Source organism: Pararge aegeria, chromosome 20 (assembly GCF_905163445.1).
Source record: "Pararge aegeria chromosome 20, ilParAegt1.1, whole genome shotgun sequence".
In the NCBI taxonomy this organism is placed as follows: domain Eukaryota; kingdom Metazoa; phylum Arthropoda; class Insecta; order Lepidoptera; family Nymphalidae; genus Pararge; species Pararge aegeria.
The window spans coordinates 3,590,649-3,608,409 of NC_053199.1; the positions used below are offsets into that span (position 1 = coordinate 3,590,649).

At 35.6% G+C, this 17,761-nt stretch overlaps 1 protein-coding gene across 1 annotated transcript in view; it reads right to left on the reverse strand.

The window, feature by feature from the left end:
* Nucleotides 1-4,033: 4,033 nt before the first annotated feature.
* The window catches only part of LOC120632701 (lachesin-like), an 89,223-nt gene continuing 75,495 nt past the window's right edge, over nucleotides 4,034-17,761 (reverse strand). The window contains exons 6-9 of the mRNA XM_039902675.1: nucleotides 15,296-15,434; nucleotides 7,908-8,056; nucleotides 5,244-5,300; nucleotides 4,034-4,134 (exon numbers count right to left, since the gene is read on the reverse strand). Coding sequence (XP_039758609.1) covers nucleotides 4,034-4,134; nucleotides 5,244-5,300; nucleotides 7,908-8,056; nucleotides 15,296-15,434 — 446 coding nt within the window. The remainder of the gene's footprint in view (nucleotides 4,135-5,243; nucleotides 5,301-7,907; nucleotides 8,057-15,295; nucleotides 15,435-17,761) is intronic.

Consider the following 17,761-nt stretch of genomic DNA (forward strand, 5'->3'; position numbering starts at 1 on the left):
AAAATAATAAGCATTTAAGGTGAAGAAAACATATATCCAGGTTTTGATATTTTAAACTCAAAACTATAATCATAGTTAGCTTTTAATTTAACGATATAAAAATACATAATAGTTAAATAAATTAAGATATTTCCCTTATATTCTAATTATTTGGAAATTCGATTTTTATCCTTATGTATTAAAATCTACTTATATATATTACGTATGTTATATATTTCGTATATTTATTTAAATTATCTATGTATTATACATTTTGGTATTTATGTAACCTGTTCTCTTCCTGTAAGTGCTGTCAACAAAGGTTGCCTATAAGAGATTGCTTGCAGCAATAAGGCCGCCTTTGCATGTCTACATTGTTTACTGTATACTCCTTACTGCCTCTTTTCCTGTATGTTATACGTGCAAAGTGTTTCTTCTTATTCCTTACACTATACATTTTGTTTATGAGTATCGTACTGGAGACGAATGTATGTACTTCCTAGCCGGGTAAATATTTTAGTTTCGTGGAAAACGAGAAAATTCCGTCATTGCTAAGTCGAAAAGCACTAGTAGGACTTCACATTGCAGTTAAGCGCGTTCCATTTGAAACCGCTGGGGAGTAATAAGTTTTGCCGCTTCGTCTGTATGTTTGTTTCATCAAAAAATATATATAATCAAATTGTTCAGTATTCAAAATATAGTTATCCAATTTTTGCAACTAGTAATATTGAGTTCACTTCTGCTTACTATGGTTCCGTTCCGGCGATCGCTGATTGGCCGAATGCCTGATGGCAAAAGGCATCACCAGCGCACCTAGCGGCAGGAAACGCATAAACTATCGCCATTATTTTTCGAAACAACATTCGTAACGACATCCAGAAGTAAAACCTATTATAAAAGAATTGTTCCAGTCGTAGTTCTACTCCTTCTGTAGAATTTTCCTCCTAATGCGCTGACACCGGTGACTTTTCGATGTGGTACTTATCTAAATAAAAATTCACGTGGTACGAATATTATCATAGTTATGTTTGTTCCATGATATTTAGTTTTCTTAAACGAACATTTCAGAACAGTTTTAAAAAGTATAAATGAAAAAATTACATTTGTTTTTGACGACCACAGAACCACCGAACCACAGGTACATCGATATTCATGGTCCAGACCACAGATGATAAATGTAGGTATGCACTCGATGAATGGCCCAAGCACCTTCTTCATTAGTTTTGTGTTGTGCCGTGCTCAATCAGCTAGAAGACGATTGCTGCGTAACTAGAACGTTCCAGTAACAGTGAGTAGTTCTTTTATTGCTTGTAGCCGTTTTTTTGTAACTATAGGTAAAACTGAACATATCAAGGTCCTTCGAGATAAGAATCCCCCACAAATTTTGACGTGTCTGTTCATAGTGACTCTACCACTTATTCGGTAGGCAGATTCTACGCAGAAGATGTCGGCAAGAAACTCAACAGTTGTTCTCTTCAAGTTACTATTACTTTTGAAAATAAATGAATTTTGAATTAGATTGCTCAAATCAGGACCACGAGTCAGCCAAGAAAAAACAGCTTTAAAACAAGAAAATTATGTACTGCATAGATCTGGTAGGTACTGACTAGAAGCCCATATTATAAACGCCAATGGGTAGTACATCATAATATTGTAGTAATGCAGCGATAGAAACGGCAGTGCGGGCCATATTTCATACAATGCCTGCGGGAATTAACGTTATGTGTCGATACTGAATGTTTTAGTTCCCATTCATACTGTTGTACTCATCTTAATCCTTAGCTTATTAAAGTAGAACTGCTGGGCTCCTTTTTTGGAGGAGGGATTTAATATTTAATCCCGCAGTAGAGCGTAAATTAAAAATTTAAGCAATTTTAATATACGCTTTAACGGTAATGGAAAACATCGTGAGAAAACCATGCAGGTTTTCTGAAAGTTCTCCATCATTTTTTCAACGGCGTGTAAAATCTACCAATCCATACTTAGCCAGCGTGGAAGACTACGGAGTAAACCCTTCTCATTCTGCGTGAAGACTCGTGCTCTTATACCAAACATTGATGTACTATAACGATAATTATCATAACTGTTGCCCGAGTTCTTAATCCGCTTTTATTACCCTTTTTTTCCAAATCCCTTAGGAGCCATTTTTTTTGTGGGATAAAAATAACGTATGGTACTTTCCGTCCTTTCAACTAAGTTTATGCCAGTAATCAAGTTCCAATCAATACTAACCGTGTTCGGCCACAGCGACTGTTTTGGATTTCGGTTCAGCGTCGATGATGATATTATAGATAATTCGCATAATCTGATTTAGGGATTAACAAGTGGTTAGGGTGTCAAGGAAGAACAAAGATATAAATAAACAGGCTTGGGCATTTATAATGTAAGTAAGAATATTATGTGTTAAACAGTGGCGTAGCGAGCCTTGGGGGAACCCTGTATGAAAATTAGTTGTGGGTCCCAAATTAAGGCTAAAGATTTCTCACAAATCTTGCATTAAATGAAAATAAAAATCTATTGATCAAGTCAAAGTCAAAAATATCTTTATTTAAGTAATTTGCAAAATTTTACGGGGAAGAAACATATAAAAAAACTTTTTTTAGTAGTATAACCAAGTTTTTTTATATGTTTTTTCCCCGGGAATCACGAGATTAAGTAATTAATATCATTTACTAAGTTTTGTGTCACTTACTAAACTATGGGCCTCATAAGACGGCTCAGAGTCACTCAACGGGCGATGGAGAGAGCTATGCTACGTGATCAAATCAGAATTGAGGAGTTCCGTAGAAGAACTAGAGTTACCGACATAGCGAGTCAGTGAGTCGCGAAGCTGAAGTAACAATGGGGAGGAGTAACATAGCTCGGAGAAACGATGGACGTTGGGGTTTTAAGGTGCTGGAATGACAACCCCGCACCCGTAAACGCAGCTGTGGAGCTTTAGCGAGGGGACAGACGTTTAATGAATCGCTGGGAGCCAGCGGTGGACGTCAATCTGTTAGGATCACGATGGTAATGATGATGATAAAGTCTTTATTAAAATACAGTGGAATTAATTTGTTGAAATATCGCTATTAATTATCGAAAAAGATGTGATTTTTCGGACAAAAGTCGGTAGTTTTTTTTGCTTAATATTATATATTTTCCATTCATGAATAATTCATTGCTATACCATAGGTAGGTGTCAGTTAATAGAGACTCGTCTCGTAAGAAACTCGTAAGAAATTCAAGAGTCGTTGTAGTCATAATGATTTGGTTTATAACTCTGAATTATACACATAAATATTTCCAGATTTTTATCCGATAAGTTATTAAGCAAGGTGAATACCTTAAGGTTAAGGATAGTGGGATTAGAAATGAAACGGAAACAGTTTATCATTTCAGTTTATTTGTTGTAAACAGTCTTATAATCGAGCGATGAGTTCACAATGGAATGTAAACAATACTTCAATTTGGCGAATCTAAGCGAAACTTCGGTTACAAGAGTAATCTGTTAGATACATCGTTGTCTTGTTACTTTACATTAAATGTTACATCTTACCAGCTATTTATATTTACAGAGATTTCTTAACCTTTCTGAACTTGCGTTGTTTTCTATGACATTAAACATGTATCAGTCCATAAGACCGATAACTTTGTTAGGTAAACAAACATTAATATCTATCCCTACCTACTCGTAATTGAATGCCAGAATGAAACAAAACAAAAGCCCGCTTCTTTTTTTTAATCAGCTGTATAAACAAACGTCTTTGGAAAAAAAAAACATTAATTTAAACAAGATCTAAATTATGAATATTTAAAATCTTTAAGTTTAGAAGGAAAATAAAGAATATTCCCATTAAATGAAACGCTAATACTAATTAATAATCAAACTCAAAAAAATTTCAAAATAATTTATCAATCGAATGAGAAAACCGAGAAGTGCAAAAGAACATTTATCATATCGAGTGAAAGTCGTGTCGGTCTATGAGACTGGCACAGCTAGTTCAGGAAGGTTAAACATGAATTACTTTTAAAGCAATAAAAATGATTCAACGCTTTATTTACATTATCGTGACTACGTTAACATGAATATATAGATACATATTAATATTGAAATAAGAGTCCTTTGTGAACGCAATTTGCTTTCCGAGTTTCCTTTCGCAGCTTCCGTGAGACCTATTAACAAAAGAATTATTTATAACTGCATGTAAATAATGTCCAAAATAATAAACTTGTTTGCAATAAATTCGATAACCTAAGCGATTTCGGACTTAATTTTTATTTGTATTTAATTCAAAGGATGGTAAATATGGTCCCAATATAATTTTCTGAATCATAATAGCTTTCCAATAAAGAGGTCTAAAGTTTACAACTTAATCAGAAAATTTAAGTGATCTGTTTTATTTTATATTATTCTCTCACAGAATGTCTTTTTACATCAAGCGTAGAAAGTTAGAACACACCTAGTCATAACTCATAAAAAAAAGTTTAGTTATTAGGAAATCACATCCACCGATGGACGTTTACTGCTGGACATAGGACTTTCCATAAGTGTTTTTTTAGAATTTTTTTTTGTCAAAAGATGCACAAATGTTACTTAAATTTTTTCTCGCCAAACTGGTTAACCAGTTTGTTGGCGAGTTATCGCTCGTCTATATAAAGCTAACACGCACCTAAAGCTAGATATTATGAAAGTATATCTAGTATATCTTACTTCTAATTAATAATATTTTAACGAGGACAAAGATTTAAAAAAAAGTCTAGGCAAGAGGAAGGCTAGGATCCTGAATTATTGTCCTGCCCTGCGCCTGTTCCTGGTAATCTAACTGACGAGGCTCTGATGAGAGACAACTGACAAGTGATATATTTTATTTCTAAAATAAATTAAAGCACAGCAGTCTATCTTTACAATGCCCAACCTTCCTACCCAGCAACTTGTATTAGGAACTTTGTAATTAGGACTAAACTCGGGTCAAATCCCTCGACAAAAATTAAAAACAGTTTAATCAATCATTCAAAAACTAATTGTAGGACCAAGAGATAACTTCGTAGCTCTAAATATCAAATAACTCGTCCCCCCTTTTAGGCAGTAAGTGTATTAAAAATTAAAACACAATTTCCATCGGAACAAAGTTAGCAGAGGAATGTTTAATAAAATTGTACCACTTGTGAGTGGCAGTTATGCCGTGTTACTCAAACCTAATTCGATGGAAGTTACTTGGCAAAGTTTTGCCGAGTTATACAAAATTCTGACGTAAAGTTAGGTGAAAAAGTTGATTCAGTACCTCCGGCGACGCTTATTTGATTGCTGAAATCCTCCGAGTACGAATTGAGCTTTATTTCTGTAAAGAAAAATTCAATTGTTTATTATGTACGATATAAAAAAAGAAATAAGTTTATTTTTGTTTGCTGCGCGACGGCGCAAGAAGGATATCTTGCGGCTATCACTTAAAGTTATATCGACGTGCTTATATTTCATTAGCACCACGTTCTTTGTCATTAATTCGTTGTCGTTTCGTCGTTTATTGTGGTTTATTACACTTCCCGTGGAAACCATGTATTTTCTGGCACAAATTCATACTCTCCGTCTTTTAAACTAAAACGATGCCAGAAACGAATTTGATTGTTTTGTAAGGTATGCCACATAGGATAGACAAACAAACAAACACACTTTCAGATTGATAGCATTAATAAGTTTTATTATTTTTATTAGTGTTTTTACCTACACTTGGAGGAATTATAAATATATTTATTAATTTAAAATGCATATAAAAAAAATTCGGAACGGACAGAATTTGAACCTACGAATTGACCCTGAAATCTTAGCTTCTAATGCAGTTAACTGCCCCAGAAACTTTCAAAACGGATGTAACTTTTGAATTTTCTCTGGTCTGGTCTGGTCTGGAGGATTTGGCCGTAACTTGTTACCACCCTCCGGACTAAGATATGCCGCAAAGTGATTTAGGTACGATGTCGCACATTATGAAAATTAAGCTTAATTGACTATACTCCGCGAAAAGTAGGAGAATCTGTATGGTGTAATTTATAATCTCTTCAATCCTTATACTCCACACCAAACAGATCTTCGGCAATATACCCTCTACGCACGTTTCGCTCTGAAACCGGAGTATCCTCAGGAGATGTTGACTTTACAATGAATGATTGTTAAGTGAAAAATTCGCAAAATGTGTCGCCTTTTATACTTTACTCACTCCTACCTCATTAGTGTCTCTGAATATGTTCAATAGAGGTGAAGTTGATAAGTTTATTTGTTCGTTTAGCAATTCGAATCTCCCATTCTTATGTTATATATAATTTCTAATTGTTCCCGCAAATCAACCGCTTTGAAACCGATTAGGTGTACGGGTTTAATATAACTGCTATACCCCAAAGAGGTTTAGCCCATAACCAACTAAGACCAGCATCACTTACCAACTGGTGAGATTGCAATCAAGAGCTTGAGAGTTGTAATGTAATAAAAACAGAGTACATTCCGTTATTTGGTGGCACGTACTTCAATACGATATCGAAAGCTAAAAGCCGGCCGGATATTAAATACACGTGCTATACACAAAAATAGGATACTATTGGCACGCGACTCCGCTTCCATTTGCCGCTATCGCATCGTGCTTATGTTGGCAAGGAGCCCGGTAAACATACTTGCCGTTTCATGACATTTCATGCTTATTAAATAGTTGTTTGCTCCCTACTGTATTTGCATTAAAGTTGCAAAAAAAAACACCCGGCTAAGTTTGTTGTGGGCCACTTCTTAGACCAGGACGCGTTTGGAACCCTCGTAGCTTTAGTTTTAAGTTTACGAATGTGGTTATCGCCATCATCTCACTACCGTGTAATTGTTATGTACTTTGACAATTTGATATATAATGTTCTACTGGTTTATAGTTGCATACATGGGTGTTTGTGATCCAAGTACAGGAATATTTGTTTTAAGTGCTTAACCCATTGCCGACGCCGTTAAGCGATGATTATTACTGTATAGAAGCAGGCGTTATTTTAGGGAATTTTATGATATACAATGAAAATTGCTGATTGAAATTTGCTATTCTTCGCGAAAATCAGGAGAACCTTTACGGTGTAATTCATAATTTATTTCATCTTTATATCCCATACCAAACTTTTCTTGTCTCCTCAGAAGATGTTGACTTTACAACTATTCATTTTAAATCACATTGCCGAAGATCTGTTTCGTTTTGAGTGTAAGGGTTGAAGAAATTATAAATGACTACTATTCTCCGCGAAAAGCAGGAGAATCTTTACGGTGAAATTCATAATTTATTTAATCAGAATGTATGTTATATATACTGTATATTCCACACCAAATTTTTTCTTCCTCCTCAGAAGATGTTGCCTTTACAACTATTCAATCCATTACAGATTCTGCTACTTTTTCGCGGAGTATTTAGTTTTCATTGTAAGTTATTGTCAAAGTCGGCAAAAAATTTCGGCACCGACAGGATTTCAATCGCGGCCTGAGCGCTTTCTCCAATTAAGCTACGGCTCTGCTGCCGTCGATGCCAAAATTAGTATATGCCTTTCACATATATAAAATATAAAATTAATAATTCCCCCAAGTGTACGTGAAAACACTAATAAAAATCATAAAAAGTCCTATTATAGTATAAATGACTACGTAATCGATAAAAAAACTTGGGTGTGAATGATTGCTCTAACCAGGTTGCTCTTAATATAATGTAAAATGCTCTTGCCAGTAATGTAGGCATCAAAAGTGCCACCTATGGGCCGGGCCTACTTGAATAAAGATATTTTTGACTTTGACTTTATTATAATAGCTTAAACGCACATAACTTAGAAAACTCCCCCGAAAGTGAAGTCGAAGTCCTACTGGGCTATCACCGCGCACATTAAGCAAGTAGGTAAACAATAATTGACTACAGTAAGAATATTATTCTAACACTATGTTTTCTTACCATATAACCTCAAGGTCCCTTCGCTTTTGCCCAGGGAGTTGGTGCTGACGCAGTTGTAAGTCCCGATGTCACTTTTGGCGAACTGTCGGATAGTCAGCCACATGGACACCTTGTACGATGACTTCTCTTCACGTATTGTGTACTTTGGTCTGTAAGAAAGGGATATTTTGAAATGGTCATCTAAGTACCTAAATACTTATATCCCCGGGGGAAGGATAAAAATGTATCTTCTCCCACAGCTTTATCAACTCTCGGAGCACTGGCGCACAAGTGGAAATAATATCCCAATCCCAAATATATGTGCAATAATAAACGAAAGTAAACTTCTCCTATTCCATGTTCGCGTACTTTAGCAGGTTGACACGTTAATTGTATCTCCTGTCAGTTGATATAATCGAGGGATATAATTTTATTTGTGCTAGTCCGGCTGGGCTCTCTTTGTTTTTTTACTGCATTTCAGCGTCATTGTAACTCAATACACCATCACACATCATCATTTACCGAAAAAAGTAGCCTATGCTACACAGCGTCCTTCCAACTTTATCTATGTAAAAAAACATAAGACAATTGTAACTCAGGGCGTAAAGTAAGAACAAACAAACAAAGAAACGAGGACTGCATCGAGGAATTAAACTTTTTTAGATTATGTGTGATTAATAATAATAAGATAAAGGTGTGTTAAGGTAAACGGTTTCATAATGTTCTCAAAGGTGTGGAGTCCACCGATCCGCACTCGGCCAGCGTCTGTGGCATCCATAGAGGGTATGCACAGGATATGCAGATGATATAAAATAAAGAAAATGTCCAGTACGAGTAATAAATACTTAGCTAGGAGTTTTTATAACTCTTAAAATGCCTGTCCTTAGGTTTTTTAAAACTCGTACTGGAGATTTTCTTTACTTCATTTCATCTGCATACCCTGTGTATACCCTCTATGCACGCCACTGGGCCCAGCGTGGTGGACTACGGCCATAACCCCTTCTCATTGTGGGAGGAGACCCGTGCTCTGTAGTGTGCTCAGTAATGGGTTGATGTGATGAAGGTAAACGGTAATAGCTTAGTGGGTAATGTTCCGTCTTCTTTATAGAGAACCTCGGCACACTCAACTAACTTTTTGAAAGTTATTTCTGTTCTAAGCAATTAATTATCACTTGCTTCAACCACGAGGGAAAACTTCGTGAGGAAATCTGCATGGCTCTATAATACACTCAAGGAACGTGTGAAGTCTACCAATCCAGATATTACCAGCGTGGTGGACTACAGGCTACATCCTTCTGAGAGAAGGACCGTGCCCCGTAGTGGGCTGGTATTTTATCTACCGTTCACAATGGTTGACGTTTCTGTCATTATACCAACCGCGCCTCAAGTCTTCAACCAGACATTGAATGAAACTGGTATAGCTATTTTGTTTGCTGTAGACCCCTTAAATTATTGTCAACCACTTCATTGCAGAGTTAAGAACATACAGAAACGGTGTATACGACTAATACTGAGGCATCAAAAACCACTTCATTAGCAGCAAAAATAAACTTGCAGTGCAATATACTAGACTACATAAAATAAGTAATTCATTTAAAGGAAATTGTATTCTATTTGACAATAAATTACCAGTTGATATCTTGGAGATGTCTCTGAAAAAGTTCAAAGTTTGTATTAAACGTAAGCTTATAGAAAAGTCCTATAATAGTATTAAGGACGACGTTAACGATATAAATGCTTGGGTATAAATTATTGCTCTAACCAGGTTGCTTCTTTAATAGTTTTTAAATGACAATGTGAGATGGCTTCTTCTTAGACCAGAGCGCGTTTGGAACCCTCGCAGCTTTAGTTTTAAGTTGACGAATTTATTTATTGCCATCAACTCACGCCTATGTCATATTTTACATGTAATGTACGCATCAAAAGTGCCATCTATGTGCCTATTTGAATAAAGAAATATTTGACTTTAACTTTGACTTTGACTTTGACTCCACTATAGTAGTGTTATTCGGGCAGGCGGTTAGTCACTTAATTCCATTTAGCAGTTGGCATTAATTATTTTACCTCTGATCTGCTAAGCGTTTACGATAAAATGGAGATAATGAGACTGGGAGAAGTTTGTGAGTTAGAAACTTTCCGCGTGTGTGAAATGAGATGTGCGGGGCGTTTTCACGTTTTTTTGGACACAATGCACTGAATGCAATAATAGCTGAATTCTGTATGTTCTTAATTATTTGCGCTTAATATAACAAGACTCGACAAAGATAACAATGCTGTATTATACTCCTTTAAAATGTTTCTTGAAGTGAAACTCTGAAAAAGAAGTTTAAGAAATACTAAATTAATTTTTGAGCTAACTTTTTTAATCAATGTTACTACGGGTTTATGCATTCGTTCGAGAGTAAATGGGGGTCATAAAACGTTTTTAAGGAATGAAAGTTGGATCGTCTTATGGTGCTTACGTTTTTTTCCATTGTTTTTTGTGTAATCTAATTTGCGATAGCAAACGGATCCGAGTTAATTTTATTTAAGATCCCCGCTAGAAATAAAGTAAAATATTTGAAGAAAATACAACAAAAGTTCCTAAAGCACACGACAAACAAAGATCTTGGATGCATTTTTAAACATTTATTAAACTTGCAAAACTGGCAGGGTTCGAACCTGCATTCTTCTAGTTCATTAAATGAAAATGTTAGCATATCCAAAATACACAAGAACGAAGTGAAAGATTTTTTCATACGGTCTTATATTATATATAATAAAAACATATATAGATAACTCAAGATTTATTTCTTTAAGACTGCAAAAGTTTAAGATTTACTGGGTTTCTATTACTTCTATACTTCTACTATTTACGTAACGCTGGGAGAATAAACTGTTAAAGCTTGATTAAATAACGCTTTGCTATTAAAGTTATATTATACTTTGCTGAGAAATTGGGACCCAAAAGAATTTTGTGGTTAGGTGGGACTTCAGCCTGTCCTACGGATTAATAAGTATAGTCTCTATTAAACTGCTGGGAGAGAGTCCCTGCATACAAACACACACACACACACACACACACACGCACACACTCGCAAACACTCGCGCAAATATATATATATATATACATATATATTTAATTTTATATATATATATATATATATATATATAAAATTCACAATCATACACTCAATCATCGAGTCAACAATTTAAGGAGAGCACATATTTTATTACATACTTACCAATATAAGATGTTAACATTTGGTTGTATATACGAGTGTATATCAATAAATAATTAAATTTACTTTACTATATATAAAAATAAATTGTTATAGAAATTTGGAACCCTCTTAGCTTTAGTATTAAGTTTACGAATGTGGTTATCGCCATCATCTCACTACCGTGTAACGCTTATGTACACATCAAAAGTGCCACCTATGGGAATAAAGATATTTTTGACTTTGACTTTGACTAAAGAAAACTGTAAATTAGTTTAAGTCAGTTTAAATTAAGAGTTCTAATAATAAATAAATATAATTAATTAAAAGCAATTAACATCTCTTGCTTTAATGGTAAAGAGAAACCCCATGAGGAAATCGGCTTGCCTCAGAATTCTCCGTAATGTTATACAAGGGTGTGGGAAACGTGGTGGACTATGGCCTAAATCCTTTTAATTCAGGCCTGTCCCCTATAGTGGGTGATAATGGGTGAAAAGTGAAATGATTCTAAGAAAGCAAAATTACCATCGATATTTAAATTTATAAAATTAATTTATATTTATTAAGTCTAGGGTTAATGTAGTGCGTTTGTTATTAAAACATTCATTTGTTCAAGAGACCTGATGGTATGACGCTCATACCTTGGAGGCTGGGAAGGTTACTTGTGTGGGATGCAACTTGTGTCCATACCCTAGCTCCATCACACATCCAGGCCACCTCGTCAATGGTGGGTGCGGCTGCTACCAGTGCCGAGCAGGCCAAGAGGCGTTAAAATGAAAACATGGATAGCAGCTTCATTTTTGTGCCTTTTGGAGTAGAGACTTTGGGACCGTGGGGCACGAGCTCTTTGCAAAGAACTATCGGGTTATCGAGTCAACCGGTGATCCTAGAGCGGGCAGTTACCCCGGCCAACGAATTAGTTTGGCTATTCAAAGGGGCAATGCTGCCAGCATCTTAGAACCTGTACCTCGCTGCGGTGGTTTCGAAGACGTTTTAGATTTTATTTAGTATTAAATGGTTTATTTTAGGTTATATTTATAAAACAATTATTTAAAAAAAAAAATTGTTCATTAAACTAATACAGAGAATAAATAAGAAGTATATCATTTTATGTCGCAAAATTGCAGGTTGATTCCAGTCACAAAAAGTTTTTGAAGTTAGTTCGAAAACAAAGTAAATCGACGCTTCATAATTCGACAAAGAAAGCAATTTGTACTTTGTATTGGATAAGTTGAAAAGAGGAGCTTACAGCCTAATTGAAACTTACTTTAGTCTTTCATTTGTTTTTAACGTTTTTACTTCTTTACAAATGTTTCGTAGAATTGGAAGAGATTATCATTATTGTTTAAATCGAATTACTGATTATATACTGAGACTAGCGGACCCTCGCGACTTTGCCCGCGTACGAGTCAATCGAGAAGCTAGAATAGATCTGATGCTAACATAATATTCATCGTGGCTTGTCATTATAATGTCATGTCAGTTGTCATTATATTAGTTGATACATACATACATACATACATCCATCCATACATCCACCCTTCCAAACTTTCGCATTTATAGTATTAAGTAGTATGGTACGCATGTATTCGATCGTTGTCCCATATGCTTTGCTACTTGCTGTTATTTGTGAAGAGTTATGTCCTTTATCTCCGACAATATTTATCAGATCATCATTAAAATTAGACACTACATGTTTTATAGTATACACATTAAAATAAAAAAAATAATTATTGAAATCGGTTCAAATTTAACGGAGCTATGAAGTAAAATTGATAAAATTTTTCATCCCGTTTGCCGGAGGAAACTTATTGATAAAAGGTATCCTATATGTTGACCCGAAATATCAGCTACCACTATCCCAAATTTTATTTAAATCCATTCAGTAGTTTTCGCAGACAGACATAGACAATAAAATAAATATTGAATGTACAGAAATCTTTCAGTTACAGTTTTATTATAATAATAGATACTGTGTTTCAAGATGACCCTTTTTTTATTCCATTACAAGTTCACCCTTAAATGCAATTTCACCTGGCGCTCTGCTTACTGGTGGTAAGTAATAATGCAGTCTTTGATGGTAGCGGGCTAACCTGTAAGGGGGTATTGCAGTTATATTAAACCCATGTGTAAGATTCAGGGGTCTAAACAGTACCGAAACGCTTTATCGCTTAGCGGCACGTCATTGTCGGTAGGATGGTAACCTTCTCTAACTCTATGCCTCCCACCAGCCAAGCCCAGATAAAAATGAGAAATTAAAAATTCCTAAATTGTACCTGCCGGGAATGGAACCCGGGACCTCCAGTTCAAAACCACAGCGATCACCGCTGCACCAGGAAGGTCGTCAAAACCCATGTTTAGCAATGTATCTTCAACAATTGTAATCATAATATCTGCAAGAAGATTCGAAACACTAACCTTGGTTACGTATATGTCACGACTTCATTACAAAATCTATCTTAGCGCCTGGTTACTTATACTGATTACTTTTTATCCCGGAAAAGCACTTAATAACTATTCCTTTTCCTCCTGGAGATTTGGAGAAATTAAGCAAAACCATAAATTGTATCCTGGTAACCGGTAAAGGATACCAACTTTTTATCCAAGAAAACAAATTGTTCAACAAAAAACAATTGTTGTGTTGTTGTTTTTAAAATTGTTTTGAAAAAACGCATAAGAAGCCGCGGGTAACAGCTAGTATAGTTTAAGTGATACTGAACCTCAAATGCGGTGATTTAATTCGCCCATAATATAATTTAAATACTAACATCACTATCGATAAATACAGTTCCATTTTATTTCAAAGTCTCACGAGCAATTTGTCCCGTCCATTCAACCTAAAAATCTAGCGTAGAATTTTCTCATATTATCCTGCACGATTCAACTGCTACACTAAGCTAAGTGCTGTTCAACTTTCCAGATAATTCCATTTTGATGTTTGCTTTATCGTTTATTTGTATTACAGCCATGCTATTTCATGACAAATAATAAATGTTTAGTGGTGCAAATATTCGACTTGGAAGATAAGATTTCCATTCGATCTATTGACTAAGTAATTTTACGTCAATTGGTTCGAGTTGCACTCATCTGAATAGAAAGAAAGAAAGAAAAAAACTTTAATTTGAATTAAAATACAACTTATATTCTACACAACAATTATAGGAACGGTGTGATCCCAAAATGGTCTTCACTCAGCATGTTTGCAGTGCATGTTAAAGACACAGCGCTGATCTTCCGTGAAGCCAGACGTGACGTTTGGACGGTAGGCACCGACAGAGCGACGCTTAAAAACTATGGATATGCTATAAAATAATATAATTTAAAAGTTTTATATAATTCTGTAATTTAATGTAAGAATTATTAATAATATTGCTTAATCAAATTGAGATCCACGCACAGATTTTCATTTAAAGTGTCTAATTTAATGCGACTTTATGGGATGCTAAAAAGATCATAAAAAGAATGACGCAGATGAAATGTAGCGCGAGTGACAGAGAAGATAAGCTGGCATGGTATGGTCATTTCAATGTGGACGTATTATGCGCGATCATATTACCAGAAGAATATCGATTATTTTAGTTCAACGACAAGAGATAGCTGGATTGTGAGAAGAGCATATGCCTGTAAAAGTGAATAGCAAGTTGACCGCTAATAAATGTCACAGGAAGAAGTGGACATTTTAGGCTCAAGCAGAAGAAGAATATACCAATTTTCTTCTGTAAACTTAACAGTGCTTAACAGATTTGTGGAGCGTAAGTTTTCGGGCGGAAAACAAGCTGTATGAACCTATGTACCTACCTATCTGTACTTAATTTTCTAACTTTTTTTGTTGTTGATAGATTTTTTTTAATTTTACCTGCCCTTTCTAGTTAAATTATAATTATAGAAAAATAGCACGGGTTGACGGCCGATTGGGGCAGTGGGCAGCGACCCTGATTTCTGAGTCCAATGCTGTGCGTTCGATTCCCACAACTGGAAAATGTTTGTGTGATGAACATGAAAGATTTTCAGTGTCTGGGTGCTTATACGAGTATGTATATTATGGGTATTTAAGTATATCATTCATAAAAATATTCATCAGTCATCTTTGTACCCACAACACTAGCTAGGCTTACTTAGAAGGCGATGTGTATATTGTAGTAAAAGAAAAAAAAATAGAAAAACTCACACCCTTACGACATTGTTGCTACTTGCATTAGTGATACTCACCCATCTAACAGCATCTCCCCCCGGTTCTTAATCCAGTAGTTTATAGTGTTGGGATAGGCCTCCACGTAGCACTTGAGCTTGACGTCCGTGCCCAGCGGAGCACCCAGCAGCTGATTTGGCACTTTCACTGTTGGTGCGACTGGAGCAAAAAAGAAATCTTAGAAGATACCAAGTTATTTTTTAAAGCTGTGAAAACCCAGTAGGTAAGATTTGACTTCACTCTGGGGACCGAGGTCGGATCCAAGCACGCACCTAAAACATTTCTAAGTTATATGGGTTGTAAGAAATTTTAATCACATGCTTCAACGACAAGGAATAGATTGTGAGGAAACCTGCATTCCTGAGAGTTCTTCATAATATTCTCAAAGGTGTGTGGAGTCCACCGATCTGCACAGAGCAAGCGTGGTGGACAACGTCCTTAACTTATTTTTGTGGAAGGAGACCCGTGGCCTGTAGTGGGCCAGCAATGGGTTGATATGATGCTGATGACGAAGTAATTTTTATTAGGTCAAAATTTATGGCACTTCATACCAAAGGAATCGGTGCCTGCAAAATATTTTTTAATCTTTATTGTATACTAGCTATTGCCCGCGATTTCGTCTGCGTTTGATTTTTGATGTGGCATTCAATTTAGTAGTAGTTCTAAAAAAAATTAAAGTACTCAGTATCGCTAACCCTTAAATGATAGGTTTGCTGCAGTCCGCTGAGGAGTTCTGTCCTCTATCTCCACCCACATTCATCAGATCTTCACAAAGTTTGGGCAAAATCAAACACATATTATAACCTCTTTAGTACAAAAATAATTATTTAAATTTATTATAATATGTCGGAGTTATGGTGTAAAATCGTCAAACACTTTCATCCCCTCTCCCAAAGAAACCGAGCTTAATGTCGGGATGAAAAGTATCCTATATAACTTCTAACACTTCCAAGAATATTATGTTTACAAAGTTTTATGCGGATCGGTTAAGTAGTTTTTGCGTGAAAGCGTAACAAACAAACATACGTTGACATCTATAATATTAGTAGGGATTAGTAATCAATAAGTTCTAATACTTAGTAATAGTTATAATAGCTTTTGCCCTCGTTCTCCGTCCACGTTTTTACGGATTTTTTTACGGACGACTAGCCACCACCTAGCTTGGGGTAACAGAGGTTACGGGCTCCCGCGAGTGCTCCCGTTACCGGTGGTGTAGTGCCCCGCATGAGATGGTCTCAATCCATTATGATTTTCAATATAATTTTTGTAATCACACCTAATCTAGTACTTCCAGATTATTAACAACGAAATCAACCTACTTTAGAGATAGTCGCAAATCACTGGACGATTTTTCAAGCCTAAGATTGCAAAAATGCTATTTGGAAAGCGAACAGATGCGAAAGACGCGCCTTTTTCTTTTCGCCTTATTCCCTTAGTTTAATTTAACCCGGTGGTATATAATTTCAGTAGAAAGTTAAGTCTTGATTTTTCATTTTCAATAATAATTGTTACTTAATGACGTTACCTTTATCATTGCAAAGGTCCAACAGGCGTAAAAGTTAAAACCAAGAGCCATAAAGTCATTGCAACAGAAGGGTGAAATGAAAATAAGAGGAGCCCCGTCTAGACTTTAAGACAGCGGGTTCTTTTATTTACTGAGGGGTGCTACGGACGATTCTCAAAGATCTTAATTAATACTTTCGCATTTCCCTTCTGGTCTGATTTTTTGAACTAAAAAACTATTGAACGTTTTTCTGATAGAAGTTTGACGCCCGATTGCCAAAGTGGGCAGCGACCCTGCTTTCAAAATGAGGCTGTATAATCGATTCCAATTAGACAACCGATTTTTTTTTTTGTGTTTGACTATGAAAAACATAAATGTACTAAGATGATTAATGAATATTTTTTTGAATAATATACATAAATACTTAAAATATACCAAGACACTGAAAAACATTATGTTTTTCATTGTCTTGGTATATCATCATCTTAGTACCCAGGACATACGCTACGCTTTTTTTGGGGATAGATAGCGATGTGTGTGTTGTCGAAATATATTTATTTATTTGAAAAAAAAAATGAAAATACTTAAATTAATTTATTCGTCTCACGCTCTCATGTCCTGCATGCGCGTGTTAACATGTATTTAATGGGCAAGAGCTATATTTCTCTTTCTTTCTTTTTCATTAAACGAAATGTACGTGGCCTCGAAATTTACTCTCAATTTTCGTCCAAAAGACCGAAGTGAAATGATGGAGGAATTTCGTAGGGCGTGCAGTGCCTTTTTTGGACGAGAATTAAGAGTTAAAAATTTCACCGACAACCACGACCTTCAGACTTGCTATTGCTTTAAGGCAGAAATAGGCATGGCAGTAGTACTTTCCCGGACGAGCTCATTCAGTAAAAACTCTACTACTACTAAAACGAAATGAAATTAACATCAAGCTTAACTTGCTGTTGTCTGCGACAGCCAGTAAACTGTGCGT